Source organism: Centrocercus urophasianus, unplaced genomic scaffold (genome assembly GCF_019232065.1).
Source record: "Centrocercus urophasianus isolate 14NV4802_14NV808 unplaced genomic scaffold, USGS_Curo_1.0 seq_1, whole genome shotgun sequence".
NCBI lineage: Eukaryota > Metazoa > Chordata > Aves > Galliformes > Phasianidae > Centrocercus > Centrocercus urophasianus.
The window spans coordinates 376,901-398,529 of record NW_024884141.1 but is presented as its reverse complement, the minus strand read 5'-3'; the positions used below and the strand labels follow the sequence as shown (position 1 = coordinate 398,529).

The following is a 21,629-nucleotide window of genomic DNA, read 5'->3' as shown; positions in this document are numbered from 1 at the left end:
CTGCATCTAAGGGGACATTTTGGCCAGCCTTACCTTCATCATCCTCCACTTTAGTGATTCTCACAAATATTTTACTAGGCAGTGAACGATGGTATTTCCAAGAGTTGTATCATCAGACTTTAACTCACTGAACCACTTATCTGTGACAAAAAGAAAAGAACAATGATATTTTAAGCTATTACTTTGCAGTGGTGTCTTTAAGAAAATGAATGGTTCAGAGGTGGTTACTTGAGTGTTTACATAGATTTGGCTGACAGGGAAAGCAGACCCTCACACTATGGGTGATATTCAAAACCTCCTTCTATTCCATGCACTGTTTTTATTTTGCTGTCAATTCAAGTGGTAATTATTCTCCAACTAATCAAAATGCATGCTGTGTTTTTAAAGGGTTCAGTGAGGACAAACTGTTCTCTACTCTTATTTTAGGACGGAAGGTAGAGAGCATTCTGTACAACAATAGGAAAACAACACTCCTTGGGGTCTGATCTGTATGCCTTCTGCTACCTTCGTAGCTGCAAGGAGGCATTCAGACTACACATCACATGCCTGATAAATAGCCTGTACTGATAGACTTGTGATGGGTTTAAGTCTGAACTCTACCAAAAGGACACCAAGGGACTGGCTATAGAGAAAAATGAAGATAAAATTAGTACTTTTCTAGTGTTTATCTTGTACGTTTTTCATTTCAGATGGCAAATCTCAATGTTACATCTACTCCACATCCCCCTGCATCAAGTCCTGCTCCTGGCACCTTCCTGCCATTGAGCAGAGGCAGTGTTATTTCTCCAGCTCTCTATATCCTACAGCAGTTGGATGAAAAAACACAGGCTCCACCACTGCCAAGGTGCAGTTTTACACAGGGCGTTCTTTAAACACAACCCATTTGAGTATCCCCAACAGCTAATAAATCCTTGAAACATTTACAAATAGAATGCTACAAATAGAATCTTGTTGATTCTCACAGGGAAACTCTTTGCTAGCTTTTGAGAACAGAGGTTCTGTGGGCAGTTGTGAGGTAGATGTTCCTCCTGATGCTGTTAAGCTCTTCAGAAAACAGAAGAAAAGTTAATGTGCTGTCTGTAAAAGAGAACCGAGAATGAAATTGCTTCTTACTGCACTCTAAATAAGCTCCAGGTGACCTTGGGGTGAAGAAATACTGGAAAATTTAGTATAGTTTGGCAGTTCAGCACTGAAAGCCAGCACATTTCTTTAATGTGCTCTTTACAAATAATGCATTTAAGAGTAATAGAAATCAAAGTCCACAGCAGCACGTGGCTCACTCTGGAGCTTTACAAATGCTGCCCCTTCAGAACCCTGTAACACTTCATACACTCACCCTAGTGCTGAACACAGAAACAAGTGTGATGGCACATCACGGCTAAGAGCACGTTATTGACTATTTATCAAACTTCAGAACCTAGTAAGGATAGCAAAGAGGGAGACAGCAGCCCATGGAATGTAAAAACTCCACTCCTCTGTGGCTTATCAATTAGACATATTCACACTAATTAAGGGAAACAGCTGTGAAATACAAAATGTAGTTATTGCTGAAGAACAGCTCTATCTTCGGTTCAATGAATAATGCCTTTGTTTCTTCTTTATTTCTTCTTTACCCCAAACTAACTTGAAAGACAGGTGAGCAAGAACCTTCCTTCAGGATGCACTGATCCATTTAATCTTGTGTTCCATCAGCTCACCCACGCAGCAGAATTTCCCTGATTCCCATTTCGTGTAATGAAGCACTCAATTAAAGCAAGGTACCAGTGAGAAGAAAAAGATGAAGAAAACATTTGAGCCCAAGATCAACAGGTCTGACTTTATTACGATACCGTATTCTCATCTGGATGGCACGTCATTACAAAGAAACATTTACAATATATTTTCAAGTATTAAGTTAAAGTCATTTCAAGGCTTCCACTTCAAAAAGCTACATTAATACACCATACAGATGGTACAGTTGGTTAGTTTCAAATAACCTCCTCCCCTCTATTTGGTTTAAATATGATTCAGTAGGCACTAGATATGCCTGCAGCCACTTACTTTCTGGGACTTGACCTTGTTCTTGCACAGGTCTATGTCACTGTGTGTACCACAACATCAGACACAGCTCAGGTGGTTTCATGGCTCGAGTGATGTGCAGCTTCATAACAGAGATCTCTGACTCCTATCACTTTGCAGTGATGCAAAATGAAACAATGCATATTTAACTTAAAATAAACTGCACTGAAGTGACTGTAGCAGTGCCACTGTAACATCCCACACTTGCTGCATTCGTGTTTCCCTTCTCATGCACACACTAAAATTCAAACTGAAGCGTGGTTGTGAAGCCTGAGCCAGGCAGATTCAACCTAGGCTCAATCTAACTCACTAATTTCCATTCTGTGTATCAGTCAGCACACATCTGGAGAAGGTCCTGGCGTAACCCTAGAGCAGAGCACACAGCTAAAGACTGAACCTCGGAACAGTCCTGCCAATGCCACCGCAGTAATGCATGTCTTAAGTCTCACTTGTGCTGGCAGTGCATCCTGAACAAATGGAACTCTGAAAACACTGCTTGATAGGATACTGTCTTCTAAAAAACATCTCAGATGACAGTTAATGAATCCCAGCATTCAACCTTTTTTCGTTTGTTTAAACAAAGACAGCAAAAGCCCTGTTACCTCTTTATTCTCATTTCTTATACTACCTTTTAAAATAAAGCAGGAAATGTGGCCAGCAGCTGGTCCCGTCTCTTCTGCCCCAACACAGCTGAATCCACTTTAGCATAAAGAAAAACAAGGATGCTAAATACACGTATACTTCATCACACAGTGATGTTTCACAAAGAAAAATCATCTTCGTACCGAGGAGCACTTGATGAGGTGTAGTGCCAACAGTTCCAATTGCTGGGAGAAAACCCTTCCGCTTAGCCTTAAATACCAAATTTAAGGCTGTAAGAAACAAAAGACTTCCAAAACACTCATTAGAATATTTTCTTAAAAGTTAATGCACGGGACTGATTTAAATCTATTCTTTGTGAAACCTCACTTTACATGTATTATCATTCTCACAATCCTTCTTCCCCCAGCTGATGTACAGAAAAACCACCTCAACATTATGACACAACTACCTGCTCATTCTGTGTGGGAGAAATGCTACTACCAGAGAACACACGCTGCTGTTCATCAACATTTTTCCTCCTATCTCAGTTAATCAGGAAGAATTTCTCAATTAATTAGTCACATATACGCTCATCTCCATACTCTACTGAACTGAAAAGTTATGGATTTCTGGGTACTGTAAGAGTAAGCTAAACTAACATCTATGGCATCCTTATCAGGAATGGTGTCGTGAGCAGGACTAGGGAAGTCATACTGCCTCTGTACTCTGCACTGGTGAGGCCTCACTTCGAGTACTGTGTTCAGTTTTGGGCACCTCAGTACAGAAAGAGCATTGAGGTGCTGGAGCAGGTCCAAAGAAGGGCAACAAGGCTTGTGGAGGGCTTGGAGAATGTGCCATATGAGGAGAGACCAAAGGAACTGGGGCTGTTTAGCCTGGGGAAAAGGAGGCTGAGGGAAGCCCTTAATGCTCCCTTCCAATATCTGAAATGTGACTGCAGCAAGAACAGGGTTGGTCTCTTCTCACTGGTGACAGGACAAGGGGAAACGGTCTCAAGTTACGCCAGGGTAAGTTTAGGCTGGATATCAGGAAAAACTTCTTTACAGAAATGGTTGATAAGCACTGGAATAGGCTCCCTAGTGAGGTGGTAGAGTCACCATCCCTGGATGTGTTTAAAAACTGTTTGGATGTGGTGCTCAGGGATGTGATTTAGTGGCGGGTTGTTAGAGTTAAGGGTAGTATGGTTAGGTTGTGGTTGGACACAATGACCTCTAAGGTCTTTTCCAACCTGAGCAATTTTATGATTCTATGATCTCTACTGTAAAATTAAGCACATGCATATACGTGCATTTTCTTTAAAATTTAAAGCTACTCTGAAACAACAAAGGAATTTCAGTGTGCACAGGCACAGAGATTACTTGTGAGAGGTACTCAGTTATTTGCAAACCCGCATGATGCCAACCACAGTTCTCACTGGAGTTCTATATAGAAAGTGATTTCTCTACATTAAGGTTCCACTGAACAGATGTAAGCAGCGTTTGGGTTCTGTTCCAATAGGAAGAACTCTGCATCATGAATTCAAGAAAGGCAGGAAAGGACAATCCTAAAGGGACCATGCATCCTTAACACTGGACTGTATTTTAAGCCATAGATCACATTTTTCATTTAAAAGCAATTTACTTGTTCTTTTGGGACTTCCACTGTGACAAAGGACTATAAATGTTGCATCACTAGCATATTTTCCCTTTTGCAGCTCACCAGCTCGTGGTTCCATAGAAAATTCCTATTTCAAATGGCAAAAAGCATTTACTTTTAATTCAAAACGCAGCTCACTGACAGGCTACTGCGCGCATATTGATTTAGAACAGAAAGCAGCTACTCAGAATGGTGTTTTCCACAATTGAGATAGGAATCAGAAACATCACAGCAAGGCAGGGACCAGAGATACCATCTCCTGGACCAGTCACCGCATGAACGAGACCGGCACAAGCAAAGCAAGCTGTCTGACACCGCATTATGGGAATATATTGATCCTTACCAGGTTGCGAGGTGGGAAACGACTGCTCTTTAACCCCTACACAACGGAGCCTGGCAGGGCAAGCACCTAAAAGAGAAACTGTCAGAGAGGTTTTAATAGTAACGTATAACCAAGAAGCAGCACAATTTTATACGCATGCTTTCTTTTTCCAATCGTTACTACTTGCCGTCCGACGACGACGTCTTAATGAAGGTTTCGGTTTTCTAAGCGAGCGTTTTCAGCTGGGATAAACGGGCTGACACAAACCCGGCTGGGTCAACGTTATCTCTACCGACAGCCGCACGCCGTCCAGCCTCAGGTCGGCGCCGTCCGTTCCCCGCCCGCAGCTCCGCGTCACCACCGCGCCCGGCTCGCACCGCCGCCGGCTCGACGCGGCCTTCGGTCGAGGCGCTCACCCGTCGTTCGGAATTCCGTCACCCGAAGGCGACAGCTTCCCCTTCTCCGCGAGGAGGCACTTGCGGCGGGTAGCAGACCCTACGTTTTGAAGGAGGCGGCCGCTCGCCGAGCGCAGATGGAGCAGAACTCCACCGACACCTGATCCCGCTCCACGTGCAGGCAGATCCCGCCGGGAGCCGCCCAACGCTCCTCGGGCTCCGCACCCGGCGGCTGTTCGGGGCCGGGCGGCCGCGCGTTGGGCAGCGCGTAGTCGTGGTCACCGCTGTCGCCGCCGGCCCGGCTGGGCTGCTGTTGGTGCTGCTGCTGTTGTTGGTGCTGGCGGCGGCCGTCCCTGAAGAGGCTGGTGCCCAGGCGCAGCCCGCCGGCCCGCGTCCCGGCCAAGCGGCTCAGGAGCTGCCCCAGCGCGCTCTGGTTGGCCAGCACGGCCCGCAGGTAGCCGCTCTCCCGCTCCAACTCCCGCAGGCGGCGGTTGAGGCCGCGGTTGCGGTCCCGCAGCTGCCGGTTCTCGGCGGCCAGGCCCTGCAGGCGGCTCTCCAGCCCCAGCACGTACTGCTTCTTCTTCAGCCGGTTCAGCCGCGCCGCCGCCGCCGCCTTCAGCCTGCTGCCGGCCCCGCCGCTCCGCCGCCTGCGGCCCCGCCCCGCTTCTCCGCAGAAACAGCCGCTCGGCTCCGCTCCCGCGTCCCATTCCGGCCTGGCCGCCTCCAGCAGGTCTCCCAGCTCCAGCCCGGGGAACCAGTCCTCTTGTTCCCACACCTCGGGCGGGCCTTCGACCACCTCCTTTTCCTGTTGCTGTTGTTTGGGCCTCGCCGCTCCCGGATCCCCTTCCCCGCCGCCATCCCGCCCTCTCGGGGCCTGCCCAGCGCCGGCGAGAGGCCACGCGGCTCCCGAAGGGCTCGCTCCGCCCGAGGAAGCCGCCAGCAGTTGGGTGAGGCTGTGCCGCATGGCGGCGGCGGCGGCGGAGGGAGGAGGGGGGGAGAAGGCGGCGGCCGCGGGGCCCGGGAAGAGCGGCGCGGAGCGGCGATGCCGCGGTGCATGTCGGGAAGCAGCGGGCGTGAGGGGATGGAGGGGGGGGGGGTGGAGGGGAGGAATGGCTGAGGGCTGTGGCCGCGCGCGGGAAAAGCGGGTGTGTGAGGGAGTTTAACGGTGCCTGAATGGCTGCGTTGGGAAGAACCTTAAAGCACATCCGCTCCTCATCGCTGCATCGGGCTGGGTGCCCCACACCAGCTCAGCCTGCGCAGAGCCCATCCGACCTGGCCTCGAGCACCTCCAGGGATGGGGCACCACAGCTCCATGAGCAGCACCAGGGGCCTCACCGCCCTCTGAGTAAAGAATTTCTTCCTAACCTAAATCTAAATCTCTCGTTTGATTTTAAACCGTTCCCCCTTGTCCTGTCACTGTCGCAGAATTGTAGGGGTTGGAAGGGAGCTCTGGGAACATGGAGCCCAGCCCCAGGCTAAAGCCCGCTCCCTGCAGCAGGTCCAGGCGTCCAGGTGGATGTCGAACACCCCCAGAGAAGCAGACTCCCCACCTCTGGCAGCCTGTTCCAGTGCTCTGCCATACTCAGAGTAAAGAAGTTTTTCCTCTGGGAACTTTCCCACTTTGTGCCCCTTGTTGTGTCAGTGAGCACAGTGAAAAGAACCTAACTCCATCTTTCCATTAGGTATTTGTAAGCATTAATAAAATCCCCTCTCAGTCTTCCCTAGGCTGAACAGCCTCCCATCTCTCAGCCTTCCCTCATGCAGAGATGCTCCAGGCCCTGATCATCTCTGTGCCCAACCCACTGCATTCTCTCCAGTAGTTCCCCATCTTGGTTGAACTGGGGAACCCAGAACTGGAACAGGTTGCCCAAGGAAGCTGTGGATGCCCCATCCCTGGAGGCATTCAAGGCCAGCCTGGATGTGGCTCTGGGCAGCCTGGTCTTGTGGTTGGCGACCCTGCACATAGCAGGGGGTTGAAAACTGATGATCATTGTGGTCCTTTTCAACCCAGGCCATTCTATGATTCTGTGATTCTATGAACTGGACACAGCTGTGGCCTCTCCAGGGCAGAGCACAGGTGCAGGACCGCCTCCCTCAGCCACACTCTTATTAATGTGCCCCAGTGCATCAGACTGTGTAAAAAGTCAGTCTCTAAGACATGTTCACGTTATGAGAACTTGGAGAGCAATTATGGCAGCTACCTGCAGCCCAGCTGCAGGATGCCATTTGGCATATTGTGGGGTGAGTGTTGGAGGCTTCAGGAGCTGAAACTCAGCAGCCAAAAACCACCTCCTCAGCTGGGAGAGAGGCAGGAGAGGATGGGGAGCCTCACTGTCCCACAGTGCTGACAAGAAACAGAAAGGTTTTGGCCAGAAATTGCCAGACCTGTGCCCTCAGGTTTTGTACCACTTAAACCCTCAACCTACTTTGAAAACAACTGAAATCACCCAAAGAATCTCTTACTTTGAGTTGAACAGGGATATAAACAACACTGGCATTAGATAAGAGAACTGTAGGCAGCTGTAGAACAACTATGTGTAATATCTTGCTCAAGCCTCAGGTATTGATGTTTGGACCCAGTGAGTTTCTGAATTGTTACTGTTCATGCCACAGACATTGCAAGATTGGATTCCACTCTTGGATCTCCAAAGATGCCTCTAAGGCATTCCCCATCTCTTGAACTTCAAGAGACAATCAAATGTTAAGAGACTACGAGTGCTTCTGATAAAAAAAAAAACAAAAAACCAAAAAAAAAGTCTGGGAAAAAAAAAATCGAGGACCAAATAAAATCAAATTCACATTTGAAGTTTTCCCCCCTAATCTTTCACGTTACAGATCTGACATGGTTTGGCTAGTTTGACAACTCCTGCTTGGATTGAATGGCATAGAGCTCTTATGAAAAACTGTAACAAAAAAGAATTAAAGGCTCCAGACCAGTTCTTGCAGAAGGATTTAAGCTTGTAAGTACGTTACAGAGATCTGCTAGAAGATGGCTGCACAAACAAGAACAGAAATCAGTGAAGTGGTACCTGCTAAGAACCGAGCAGAATGCTGACGTTTTATGCCTTAAAGTGACGAAGTTTGACATTCAGTGCTTTTTCTTTGGACAGTAAATCCATACTGTGCTTTTTGTAAGCATCAAACTGCAGCGAGAGCTCGCTGTAAGCCTGCTGGCTGTTTTTCAGCTCTTGCTGGAGCTCTTGGACCTTCAGATCATAGTTTGCTGCCACTTCTTTAACAATGTTCCTCTCTGCTCTCCATTTGGCTCTTTCTGCCATCTCCAGCTTCCTCCCCAGTTGCATAATTTCCTGTTGCTTTTCTTGCAGAGCTTTGCCCCTTTCTCTGGCCAGGTTCAGCAGCTGCTCTTTCTCCTCATTTGCCCTCTCCAGCTTGGCCTGCAGCTCGGCATCATGAGCCTTCTGCTGGCTTTCTCCATGCTCTAGCTGTTCCACCATTTGTTGGTGCTCCTCCTGTAGGCGCTGCAGCTGTTGTCTTAAGGAGTCAACCTGCAAGATACAGGCATTTGCTTGCTGGCTCTGCGCTTCCAGGAGCTCCTTTTCTAGCTGCTGGGCCCTGGATCTCTCACAAGCACATTTGTCATGCAGAGCATCCAGCTGCTGCGAGAGCTCTCTGGCCTGGGCAGCAAGCTGGAGCATTTCAGCCTCCTTGTCCTTCGCTGCTTGGCTGAGGACGGTTTCGTTCTCCTTCTGCATGTGCTGGTTTTCCTCCTTCAGCTGTGCGTTCTGTTTCTTGTGCTCGTCCTTGGAGTAGATCGTTTTTTCGAGGTTATTGGCCAAATTCTCCAAGTACTGAATCCGCTGGGTTTGGGTTTTTAGTTTCACAGCATCCTCTAGCCTCAGTTTCTCCAGTTCCACGTTAAGCTGCTCCAGGCTCCTGTAGCGTTTGTGTGCATCGTCTGTTTTTTTCTTCAGGATACAGATAAGGCGGTGCTGCTCTTCCAGGCGTGCCCGTAGCAGAGCCTTCTCTCTCTTGTCCTCAGGGCTCCCGCAGGGTGTCTGCATGCCTTTTGTCAGATCTTCTGCATCTTTGCCCATCTCCTCATCACTTCTGTGGTTGGCCATCACTGCCTCTCCATCCTCTTGGGCCATGGAGACACTGTCACACACAAAGACGAAACACTTCAGACACCACTTCTCTTAGTGACATTCAGCAGGTTTGAAGCGTTCCCAGAACTGCTCTAAGCTGGTGGACAGAGAATCCTAAAACCACGAGCAGCCCTGCAGCCCTCTCTGCCTCTGCAGACCCCAGTTCAAAGACAAGCAGACTGAAGAGAAGGATACCGGACTCCATGATGCAAAAGCAAAGAACCGTAGGCTTGGTATTTACAAATTATAAATCTAAGTAGAGCATAGAGAATCAGTTCAATCCTCAAATTGATTTTTACGGTTTTGATAGTATATTATTCATTAAAAATAATAATAGCCTTACACTGTGCTTAGAGATTCATGAATTAAAAAAAAAAAACAACACATCTACTCAGTGGCAATAACTAGTGAATGCACAGTAATAAAGGCAGCGCCTGGAGAGAAGGTTCCTTGTTTGAGCGTTGGTGCTGATTTGCTGAGTCTGGTTTCTCTTCTGAAGGTGTTTGTGTTACAGCAGCAGCATTATTAGTGCCTAATCATCTGGAGTGCTACCCAGATGTACAAAATATTTAAAACTGAAGTACAACTTTCAGATGCAGGCCTTCAGTGACACAGCATGACATGGCCTGCTGATAATCAGGCTCTGAGACCTTCTGTGCCTTGGCTGGAGGTAAAGTTTAGGCATAGGGAAAACTCCTTAGAGAGAGAAGGAAGGATGAAGAACAACATCCAGCAAAAAAATGAACCCAAGCCTGCCAAGTCTGGACAGGTGCCAAGCTGTGACAGCAGGGATGCTGCTTCTGGGTACTCACCTTCCACTGCTGCTGCTTTGGTTCCTGCCAAAACATTCAGCCATAACAGGGAAAGACCAAAAGGCTGAGGCTATCCAGCGGAAAAAAAACAGAGAGGGGCGTAGGAGGACAAGTCTTCTCTGTTGCCAGGTGTTTTCCTTCCTTCGCCTGTTTGTTGACACTCCTAGCACGGGGCTTGTGTCCATGGCAATGCAGGTCTGAATGGGTCACTCCAGAATCCTGCCTTCCAGAAGCCGTGGAAGTAGCTGGGAGTTGTTATTAGCAAACAAATGCTGCTGGCGCTTCCAAGGGCATTAAAAAAAAGCTTCTGTTTTTGTGGAATCCATATATATATATGGACAGAACTTTTATTTTGATAGCAATTAAGTTTTTAACTACTGAAATGTTGTACAGTATAGAACACAGGAGATTACACAGCGCTTGCCTACAAATCTGAAGCCTCAAGACCCCATCTATGAGCTGAGCTCCCCTAGTAATTTTGGCACAGCAATGTGTCTAGGCTTCACAGGAAACAAAACAACGAAAAACTTATATACCTGTTAAATTGTTGGTCATATTTTCAGCAACTTTTTAAGGTGAAAATGAAATCCTGTAGTTAGTGATTACAAATAGAGGTTTCTCTCAGACATAAATGATTGTTCTTTTATGAGCCAGTGTGCATACTACGCCTCAGAACAACATATCTGTACTTAAGTGGTACAGCAGTTGCTTTGCTTTTGTGTTCTTAGTTGGCCTCCCCTGACTGGGTGGTGATTCTAGAAAAGCAAAGTGCAATCTGCACCAGCTACTTACCTTGTCCAAAGCAGCTGAGGCAGTAAGGGATGGAGACTCATTGCTCTTTTTGCAATCTCCAGGCTGCCCAGCTGATGAAAGAATGGCTGTTCCCCAGCAGGTTGAAAAGCACCTTTTTTTTTTTTTTTTCCCTCCATTCATGGCATACAACAAATAACCAAAGAGTCTGAGCATTTACATTTTCATGATTAAATTAAGCAACTGATTTGAAGCTGCAAAGAGCCATTTTTTTTCCTCCCTAATCTTAGATGCAGGATTTTTCCAGCCTCTGGATCCTTGCAGCTACTGCAAATAAACATGTATTTATTATATTTATTTCATTATATTGCATATTCATACTGACTAGCTAACAAAGCACTGAGTTTTAATAAACAAATTCTTATTTAGATTTAATTCCATTTAAGGCTGCTTTTATTATTATTATTTTTTTTTTTTAAGTAATACCCTTTGTGTTTTATGCATTTATCTTCCCTTAGTGGCATGCGTTTCCACAAGTGACAAATCCCTGTCCCATTTCATGTGCTGCAGAGCTCTTTAAACCAGGACCAGCCATAATCCCAGCGTTCTCCTAACGGTGGCGCTGAAGAACAGAGAAATGATTTTGGCAAAACAAGCTAACAGATGCAGGTACAGATAATGAGTACACTTTACAAAATAAATACCCAATACTTTAATCATCATTAAAACTGGCAAGTATATATCCTTTAGAGTAGCATTTGAATGAACAAGTTTGACTCCAGTGCCTTCAATATTTAAAAGTAATGTTGATTTATTAGCAAGGTGATGAACAAATGTATAAGCAAACTTTATAAACTTAGTTTTTCCTAGTAAACTGGAATTAAGAGTCCTCTGCACCTTGCAGAATAAGATGTCAACAGTTCCACTTCAAGTAGTGCTTCTTCCATTATAGAAGCAACTTTATACCATATAAAAGTACAACCACAGGTAAAGGGACTTATTTAAAAAAAAAACATTCTGCACAGTCCTTGCTGGAGAGATCCAATGTAGCATAATGAGGATTCAGCTGTAGAGGGATGCTGAGAAGCATGAACAAAATGCCACCTGTTGCTAATGAGTCATTAAAACACTTCACAAACAATCCAGGAAGTGCCAAGTTTACTTGCTTTTCCTTTTTTTTTTTTTTTTTTTTTTTGCAATTAGAACACACTTTCAGCAATTTAGATTTAAGGAATAAGCAACACTTAAATTAGGCAACACAAGCATTCAGGTATCACAGACTCCTCTACCTCTCAATTGCTAGGTGCATTCTTACTCGAGTATATTTTCAGTGAAGAAGAACTAGCCCTTTAATTTGCATAGATCTGCAGGCAGAAGTGTAACTTGAAATATGAAGTGACACTTGATAGCAGAGAAACAGAACAGCCACAGAACACAGACTATAAAAGGAGCTACTGTGCTCCTCTTCCAAGCTTCACCACCACACCTTTTGATTCCATTCCCAAGAATTCTTTTTGCTGCTAGCAATCAGAAAGCCCTTATTTTGTCAGTTTTGCAACCATAAGCATCCTGAGAGGTAGTGTATCTTCCACCCATGTGTTGGGCGACTTTATCATCTTCTCCCACAGGGCAGATTCGTCTGAAGTAGAATCCATCCAGTCCACTGTAGTTCCATAACTTTTGCCTAGAAAAACGTCAGACACATTAATCACTTAATATTATGCAAAGTTGAGAGCTGACAATCAGATTTGCCTGTCTTCTCAAGCAGTTTCACCTCCTCAGGTCATGCTTTCGAGATCTGACTCAACTTTTATGGTTGGACAATTCCATCAAATGCAATTAGTGACGATTCTGCACACAAACTGCGTTAGCTTTCTCCACTTGTTAAGACTAAGTTTGATGTTTACTGACCTCACTTGTGTTTTAAGTTATTCTGCTGAACCATCTGAGAATTCATTTTTTCTTGCTTTTGCTTTGAAAGACTGTAAATGCATCGTCCCTCCTCGGATAGAACGGGACATATATATACATACACATATATAACAACTGGGAAAAACATGCAGTTCTATCTGTGTATCTCACACTGCCTTTCTGCAAATAAACATCTTTGCATTTATAAGTTTCCACATCCAAAATGTTCAAATCTTATCAAACATTCCCAATCTATCCTTTTATCTCCACCCAATACTGATTCTACACCACCTATCTGGTTTTTGCAGAAGTTTGTGGTATGTCGTCAAGATTCTGGGTGCAGAAATAGCATATTGTATTTCATACCAGGTACGATGTAAGGACAAAGGTTTATTTCTACTACACTTGTTCTAAATTGTAAATGGAAGTTGTATTAGGGCCGAGTGACAAGGCAGGATCCCTGACAAAGAACAGATAACTCACTGAATGAAACTCTTAAGCAAATAAATGGCTGGAAGGCTGTTATTTTTTATTTTTTTAAAAGAAATGGAAAGGGAAAGGATAGAAAGGAAAGACAATTCTGTAAATTAAGGATTAATTTCTTCATTTCTAGTACCTATTCCAAGGCCTATCCTGAGACCTCCCAGAAAATGGTTGACAAGTTTGTTGTGATCCCAGACTGTGAGTTCTACGCAGGCTTCTTTCAAATCTTCTGGTCTAAAACCATCATAGACCATGGTATGGTTGAATACTGGGTTTGTAGTTTTTGACACCGTTCTTGTTTTCTGGCGACTTTTTCTGCTGGTATCTGGAAGAATTGTACTTCAGACAGAAAAAAAACCACTGTCAGTTTGCACTGCAAGTTAACGGTGTAACTGGCATTAAATGTATTCCATAAACAAAAACTACTGATTAACACTCCTTTGCATGTTGCAAAGCAACTGAAGATAAAATGGCTCAGCATCTTGGAGAAAAATTCAAAGGTCGTGTTCTCAGACCCTTCCAAGAAGACTCTCATACTTCAGAGGACAGAAGGGAAGAGGCACAAGTGAGTTTGTTTGCTGGATTCTCACTGATTTCCCAGAGTTCCCAACCATCTTGCTGTCCTCTTTACATTTTAAATCAGTTTGTAGAGAGGAAGAAATACAGCTGTGCCTCTCACTTCTGTCTTCTCCCCTGATTCAGTAAACTGAAGCATACTCTTGCACAAACCTGCTTGGTTTAAATACAACTTGTACCAGACACAAAACTTCACTTAAATCTAAGTAGCCCTTCCACCAACAAGCTAAGCATTTGAAATGAAAGGGTGGTGGCTACTAAGACAGTTTTCCCAGTACATCTTACTTGGTAGTAAATACTTGCATCTTGAAGTTACAAGCCCTGCAGGACAATTTGCATTACAGTAAAGAAAAATCAGAAAGTAATTTAAGTAGTTGTAGTTTTGGGTTTGATTTAAACATAGAAAATTGAAGGTAAAATTAGAAATAACAGTGGCATTATTGTGCCACCATTTTTGATGACTTCAACCACAGTTCTTACCACTTAATAAAAGAGTTGAGTCTGTTGCCCCTCAGAAGAGGAAGATCACGGCATTCCTTCACCCAGATGTGGACCTCACCAGTGGACAGAATCTTCTTTCCTTTAAAATGACAATAAGAAATCCTGGCTCTGATTAATCTTTGTAGGTTCCTAGTGTAGCCTTTACCATTGCTTATACTTTCAAATAAACTCCTCTGTGCTCTTAATATATTTCATTCTTATCAATTGGCTCGCTGGATTGAAGACCTGACCTAGCTTCAATGTCAGGCCAGCCAGTTATAAATTGACAGGCAAGAACAACCTAAAAGATCATACAGCTACTTCCATGAACATGCATTGTAATTGTTTGTGTAACAAATCACAGCAACTGTCTGATGATTTCATAATCTCCAAAACTGTTAGAGAGTAAAAAAAACATAAGTACAGACTAGATTAACTGGACTGTACATCTAATTCTACAACAGAGAAGAGACCAACCCCACCCTGTAAGCACCTTTCAGATATTGAAAGAGAATAAGGTCTCCCCTCAGCCTCCTTTTCCCCAGGCTAAACAGCCCCAGTTCCTTCAGTCTCTCCTCATATGGCACCAAGCCCTTCACAAGCCTTGTTGTCCTTGGACCTGCTCCAGCACTTCCATGTCCCTACTGTACTGAGGTGCCCAAAACTGAACGCAGTACTTGAGGTGAGGCCTCACCAGTGCCAGGAGCAGGATGACTTCCCTGGTCCTGCTCACCACACAGGAATAAAGGGGAAGAGGGTGAGAGTCAGTGCTAGTCTTTACAGGCAGGCCTTCACAGCTGGCCTCCTGGAAAAGCTGAGAGCTCCTCCCCCTCACCCCCTCACCTAGAATTGGAAGATCACGTCTCCCAGAGCCAGAACTCACATGAAATAGCTGAGTCTGCTAGAAGCACAACACATAGAAAGTGCACCCAGCACTGTGCTTAAGCATCAGACAGCTTGCCACAGGATGCTATTATATAGAATACTGCTAAAAGCAGGACACCACCCAACCCACCCCTTGCCCCCAGCTAAAACTCCAAATCCCTGGCAAACTCCAAGAAGCAATGCATACCTCCAACAGGTTGTGGAACATACTGGAGGGCTAGTTTCATCTCCCCTCTGTTTTCTAGTTCAAAAGCCATTGCTGAAGTCTGAAATTTAAGAAAAAACATCTCAAACACTACTGTTCACACACACAAAACTTCACACAGTAACAAGACTGACTCATACATGATAATTTTTTGTCCTGTTTTCTTCTTCAGTCTTCCCTCAGTTTAGAGCACACCACAGATTTAGGGCAAGCTGAGCTATTTGACAGTGCCTCAGATACATAGTTCCACCACTAAAATGATGGACAAGACCCAGGAGAGATCAAAAGCCCTGGAGAGCACTTCTTTTCCATTGTTGTGTACTTAGAAAGTGGTACATAAGAAACTTGTTCTTTGTGCAACAGAAATTATACTTCATAAACTCACTTCTGTAGGAATAGTTATCTGGAAATCAGCCTCAGCAGCAGTTATCTTGCAAAAAGGCATAAGTATTTGTTACTTTTTCATATTCATCTCACTTCTTCACATTGAAAAAAACACAGAAGACACAGATGAGGCCTAAATAAAAAATGATTTGGTCTTTCACATGCAGCAGAAAATACAGAACAGCTAACCCATCCTTAATAACATACCCTAGGCTTGAGTGGAAACCAGTTGATCTGCTTGTTGGATTTATCATTCCAGTCCCAATTTCCTAAATCCAGCTCCACTTCACCAAGGAAGCTATTCCTCCCAAAGGTATCATTGTGCCAGACAGAGATATTAAGGCTTTGGTTCTTTAGGAGATCTTTCTCAATTTTGTACTGCCAGAAGGGAGAAATGAAGGGGAAAACAAAAATGACACAGTTAGAGAAAAACGTGTCTGAGTTTATAACATACATAACTGCTCACTTCATTTCAAGACAAAACACTCCTCATATTTTAATATTTCAAATCTTAAGTTCCTAAGTAGCTTGAGTTTGTTTGCAAGTATTTCCCAACAGTCAGTGTTCTCAATCTAGAGAATATTATAAACTATCGATGGATAAACATAGGTACACCTGCAGAGCGATTCATCTTAACACAAATATCTCTTTTGAGAGCATCTGAATCTGGAAAGTTAGACTTTCCTATTCTTCGTGCCTAATCTGTGTTTGTTGTATACCCGCAGTATTTCATTGAAGACTGGATTAAAAGTTTTCTTTTTCACTGAGGTCTTCCGTTTGCCCAGCTTATATTTCTCTGGAAGCAAGTAGGTCTTCACATACCTAAAATGTAAACAGATTGGTAATGGAGGCAAGAAAACACCCCTTCCAACTTCCTATTCCAAAATACACAAGTATTTACTTTCAAAGTAAAAGAAATCCACTTAACTAAGTTCCCCTTAATCTTGGAAGTTAAAATTTAAAATAGAATTTCACATTCTTAGAAGTTTGAGGTTCCCACATTAATGTATGTAAATTTATACAGCAATTCTAGATCCAGTTGAGAGTAGAAAAACATGTAAAGCATGTTATAGCCTCCACTTATTTGGTTGTTTACTCAATCATACAGATCTGTTGGAAAGAAAATACAGTTCTCATCTGCACATTAAAAGTAAAAATTACACTAGGAAGAAGATATTCTGTTTTTACTTACGGGTCTGACCGCTGTCTCTTGACGTCTGCAACTGCCAGGTCTTTACATTGGCAAATGAAAATGTGGAGTTCGTTCAGTTGTTCTACGTAATCAATAGCAAACTGAATGTTCCCCTTCACATCGACACTGCCGAAGTCTCCACTATAGACACTCATTAAGCTTCCACTCACCTGTATCACACACAAGGAAAAAAAAATTTCTAGCTTTGCATTTTTACCAAATAATTCAAGAGAGCAGAAGTTACCTTCAGGATTCAGACAATAAAGAAATTAACTATGACCCTCCAGATGTAGTTATGAAATATAGTAGACATATTATACAAGTTCCTTCGTGAGCAGGTTAGCAAAAGGAAGAATGTTATTTGTGAATCTTAAAAGGTGTCAGGCCAAGTTTTCTACAGTAACAACAGAAAAACTTACTTATTGCATTGAGGAAGAATAAAAATGTGATAGGATGCTCTACATTACAGATTGTGTGAGATCATGTCCTCGAGATATTATGTGTGTATCCCTTCAGCTTATCTTTGCAGAAGGCAGAGCCTAAAGCTTTAGGACAACCTACCTTCTGAAAATACCAACAAATAAATTGACAGAATCTTTATGTGCCTGAATTAAGTGCCAAAAGAAAACATACTTGAAAATTAAACCCTGGACAGGTAGAAAGAGAAGAATATATGTTTGTTTTTTTTATTTTCTTAGAATTGATTATCTAGTTCACCCCACATAGCAATACTGTCCTTCTTTCACTTATTTTCTCCTTTACCCCTTAATCCATTTCTGTTTATCCTGTATAAATTATTCGCCACTTTTGCTACAACTTTAATCTGTTAATGTAAAAGCCTCTTTGTGTAGAGTTCATAGAGTATGCTGTAGAATGGGACCAAGCAAGTTCCAGCATACTGCTAGAAAACAAAAAAAAATAATAATCTTTATCTATTTTTAAAGGCAATTCCAAGCAAAGGTTCACATAACAGAAAGAGCAGGGAGAGGGAAGGAAGGAGAGAGATGCCAGGGAAAGAAATAGAAGAGAAAGAAGGAAGCCAAAACAATTCTGAAGAGATTAGCAAAAATAAAGTGTCACTAAAACAAGGCTTTTGTGTACATACAGAGGATAAGGAGGCCATGCCAGAAGAACCGCTAAGATTGGTTAGAGAGCTGGGACTCTTCTTGATTCTGCCAAAGGAATAACTGCTTTCTGATGCTGTATCTGTCTCTCTTTCATCACTCTACAAAAACATCACAGAAAGAAGGTCTGTGTAGGTTCTTTGTTGTTACAAGGAACATTAAAAAAAAAAAAAAAACGATTTTAATAACACAAATTGGGACTCAAAGAAAGCTAGAATTTAAATTTTCTAATATAATAATAGAATATATAATAATAATAATATTATATATATATATATTAATATATATAATATATAATAATATAATAACAGAAAGCTAAAACATTTTTAAAGCAATAATGCAACTGGTTTTTTTGGTTGTTCTTAAATCTCAAATAGCAATGTAAAGTACAAAGTTAATTTTATTGGGCCAATTAAAACTCAACTTCTCTACTTCACTATGCTGTGCATAAACTTATGCAAGTGATAGTGCTCAGGTCTTTCACCAGTCCCTTTCTGCTATACAGAGAATGCCATCAATTCTCCCATTCCTTCAAGGCAAAGTTAGTTGCAAAGTAACATGCACAGTAAAACAGCACTGGATGAAGTGATTGGCTTTTGAAAAAATGCTTATTTTGCAAGACAGCAGGCAAGGAACTGCTTTTACACCAAGAAACTGCAGTTTTGGGTTACTTGGTCATCATCAGGCACTATGCTTACAACCCACTCATGACATCTCCATGCCATCACTGGACAGACTTGATGCTTCTTTCCACACAAGCTTTCCTATGCAATTTGCTATAAAAAGCATTGTCTCCCTGATGCGTTCCATTTGTCAACAATGCGCAAGGCTGCCCCCCTTCATTTATGAAGATGAATCACTGTCATTGATATTCTACTAACAAATGCAAACTAACAACAATTTCTACACACATTAAGAATATCTGCAGAGATAAGTTGAGTTTGGCCACAACTCCAGGCAACACTACAGGCTTGAGGCAGAGTGGCTGAAGATTCTGTGAAAGAAATGGACCTGAGGGTGTTGGTCAACACTTGGCTGAACGTGAGCCAGCAGTGTGCCCAGGTGGCCAAGGCCAATGGCATGTTGGCTTGTATCAGAAAAAATGCAGCCAGCAGGACAAAGGGAGGTGATTGGGGATCGTCCCTCTGTGCTCAGCTCTGGTGGGGCCAGGCTGCATCTTGAGTACTGCGTTCAGTTTTGGGCCCATTGCTAAAAGAAAGAAACTGAGGCCGTGGAGCATGACCAGGGAAGGGCAACAGAGCTGTGAGGGGTCTGGAGCACAAGTCTTAGGAGAGCCGCTGAATTTGCTTAATTTGGAGAAGAGGAGGCTCAGGGGAGACCTTATAACTCTCTGCAACTCCCTGAAAGGAGGCTATGGTGAGGTGGGGATTGGCCTCTTCTCCCCTGTAAGTAGCAATTGGATGAGAGAGAATGGCTTCAAGTTGTGCTAGGGGAGGTTCAGGTTTGAGAGCAGAAAAATTTCTTCTCCAATAGAGTAGTCAGGCACTGGAACGGGCTGCCCAGGGAGCTGGTGGAATCACCATCTCTGGGGGTGTTCAAGAAATGTTTAGATGATACCACAGAATCACAGAATGGCCAGGGTTGGAAGGGACCTCAAGGATCATTAATCTCCAACCCCCTGCCACATGCAGGGCCACCAACCTCCACATTTAATACCAGTCCAGGCTGCCCAGGGCCCCATCCAACCTGGCCTTGCACACCTCCAGGAACGGGGCACCCCCAGGCTCTCTGGGCAGCTGAGGTGTTCCAGCACCTCACCACACTTTCTGTAAAGAACTTCCCCCCGACATCCAACCTAAATCTTCCCTCCTTCAACTTAAAACCATTTCCCCTTGTCCTGCTGTTATCTGCCCTTTCAAAGAGTTGAACTAAGTTGAACTATGTTGTACTAAGGGACATGGGTTAGTGGGGAAATATGGTTGGTAAGTGGATGGTTGAACTAGATGATCTTGGAGGTCTTTTCCAACGTTGGAGATTCTAAAATTCTATGATTCTATTTTGTTATCTACAGAGCTACCTCTTTTAGACATTTATGTTTGGAGACTGGTGTTTGGTTTATATACAGTCTCAACACCTTTCTCTGCTCACTGTTTGGGAAGGCACAGGCCAGGTTCCAATAGCTTATCTTTTTCAAACTTTGGTGTCATTTTAGGAGCTATGAACATGCCCTCAGAGTTTATTCCACGGCCCATGCCATACTCTTACAAATCATACTGAGTTAATTACATTAATTTTTTATGTTAATTAAATTACATAAAAATTTATGTTAATTAAATTACATAAAAATTAAATAAAATACATTAATTTTTTATGTTTAATTACATTCGTAAAATGATTTACGAAGACATTGCTGGAAATACTGAGCTTTGATTTAGAGAGCCTAGTACCTGAACCTCCATCCCAAACTACTGCACCTCTGAGAAAAGTCACCAGAAGATGCCATTACGTATAGTCTTACACACTCATTCAAACATTTTAGGCTCTGAACAAAACAAATACGTTAATGTATGCATGTTCTGAAGGTAAAAGACTTGTTATTTTAAGATTAGAAATTGCCTTTGGGAATAACAGCTAACATTCACTATGCTTCAATCTCCTAGATAGAACATGCTCTTTATGTAGAGCTGTACAGCAGGAATAAAAGTTACTGAAGTGTCTGAAAGGTTAATAAGCTACAGGTTGCTTGCGATCATCCTGATTGTTATACTGCAAACAGTTACATGCTATGAGCAAGTAGTAAACTGGCTTGGCAGAACCTGGGAAACACTATTTGGCAAATGCATAATGCCACAGCAATCAAAATTTTTAATTACAGTTCTTCAAGAGATGTAACATACCTCCTCCTGTAGGAATGATGGTACTGACTTGCTCAGTCCTTTGACTTTTTCAGGGTTGGAAAACGGCTTATCAGGCTGTGAAGGCACTGTGGAGACTAAAGAGCAGCAATTCAAGTTTCAAAAAAAAGCTCGGACATCAAAAGAGTGAGATTCCATAGCAGGGCATGGTTAAAAACAACCAACCTCAGATGAAATACATGCACATGCACAGAAAACCTTACATCTAAGTTGTAAACTTTCTTCTAGAACTCAGAGCTGCTACCATTAGGAAGGATCTAGATTGACATCTGTAACTCTGGCCACAAAACTTTCTCTGTCAGAAGACAAAATGTTTGCATTGCTTGACAATGGATAATTCTGAGTGCTGAAAGTTCATTATGATAAAATATGATCTATTTACCTTCCAGATTTTCTTTTTAGAATAAGTATTCTCATGCACCAACCTTGCCATTGTTAACATTAGAGTCATCAGAATGTTTTTGGTAAGAAGTTGGTCTACATGCCAAACTATATATATTTTTTTTTATTTCTCAGTCCAATTAATGGCAAAATATGTTTGGGTGAGTCAAGAAATGTTTACATTTGAACAAGGTCTCAAGCATGGAGTATTCCTAGTTAATTCTAAAAGCATATCTCAATGATGCAGTTTCTTACTGCCAATCTATTTAACTTTCATAGAATCCTAGAATATCCTGAGTTGGAAGGGACCCACATGGATCACTAAGTCCAACTCCTGGCTCCACACAGGACCACCAAAAATTCAAACCCTGTGTCTGAAAGCACTGCCCAAATGCTGCTTGAACTCTGGTAGCCTTGGTACCGTTACCACTCCCCTGAGGAGCCAGTTCCTTGC

General features: G+C 43.2%; 3 protein-coding genes and 1 long non-coding RNA gene across 5 annotated transcripts in view; all 4 read right to left on the bottom strand.

Moving 5' to 3' along the window:
• Positions 1 to 1,789: 1,789 nt before the first annotated feature.
• LOC122155440 lies at positions 1,790 to 4,977 on the bottom strand. Its single transcript, XR_006167284.1, has 2 exons — positions 4,637 to 4,977; positions 1,790 to 2,757 (listed from the first exon to the last, which is right to left on the bottom strand). It is a non-coding gene; the product is annotated as an uncharacterized LOC122155440 (long non-coding RNA).
• Positions 4,978 to 4,981: 4 nt separating this feature from the next.
• On the bottom strand, positions 4,982 to 6,215 carry CREBZF (CREB/ATF bZIP transcription factor). Its single transcript, XM_042832651.1, is given in 3 exon segments — positions 4,982 to 6,009; positions 6,012 to 6,108; positions 6,111 to 6,215. Coding segments are annotated over 3 exon segments (1,101 nt in total). The 3' UTR covers positions 4,982 to 5,110.
• A 1,789-nt stretch (positions 6,216 to 8,004) lies between these two features.
• Positions 8,005 to 9,119, bottom strand: CCDC89 (coiled-coil domain containing 89). Its single transcript, XM_042830218.1, has one exon. The coding sequence runs from the start codon at positions 9,117 to 9,119 to the stop codon at positions 8,070 to 8,072; it is 1,050 nt and encodes a 349-aa protein (XP_042686152.1). The 3' UTR covers positions 8,005 to 8,069.
• Positions 9,120 to 11,102: 1,983 nt separating this feature from the next.
• The window catches only part of SYTL2 (synaptotagmin like 2), a 51,240-nt gene continuing 40,713 nt past the window's right edge, over positions 11,103 to 21,629 (bottom strand). For both annotated transcript variants that reach the window (XM_042820605.1, XM_042812524.1), the window contains 9 exons: positions 20,777 to 20,871; positions 17,900 to 18,019; positions 16,795 to 16,964; positions 16,322 to 16,424; positions 15,810 to 15,980; positions 15,201 to 15,279; positions 14,129 to 14,228; positions 13,206 to 13,411; positions 11,103 to 12,362 (listed from right to left, as the gene is read on the bottom strand). In XM_042820605.1, the coding sequence (XP_042676539.1) occupies positions 12,217 to 12,362; positions 13,206 to 13,411; positions 14,129 to 14,228; positions 15,201 to 15,279; positions 15,810 to 15,980; positions 16,322 to 16,424; positions 16,795 to 16,964; positions 17,900 to 18,019; positions 20,777 to 20,871 (1,190 nt within the window). In that variant the 3' untranslated portion in view covers positions 11,103 to 12,216. The remainder of the gene's footprint in view (positions 12,363 to 13,205; positions 13,412 to 14,128; positions 14,229 to 15,200; positions 15,280 to 15,809; positions 15,981 to 16,321; positions 16,425 to 16,794; positions 16,965 to 17,899; positions 18,020 to 20,776; positions 20,872 to 21,629) is intronic.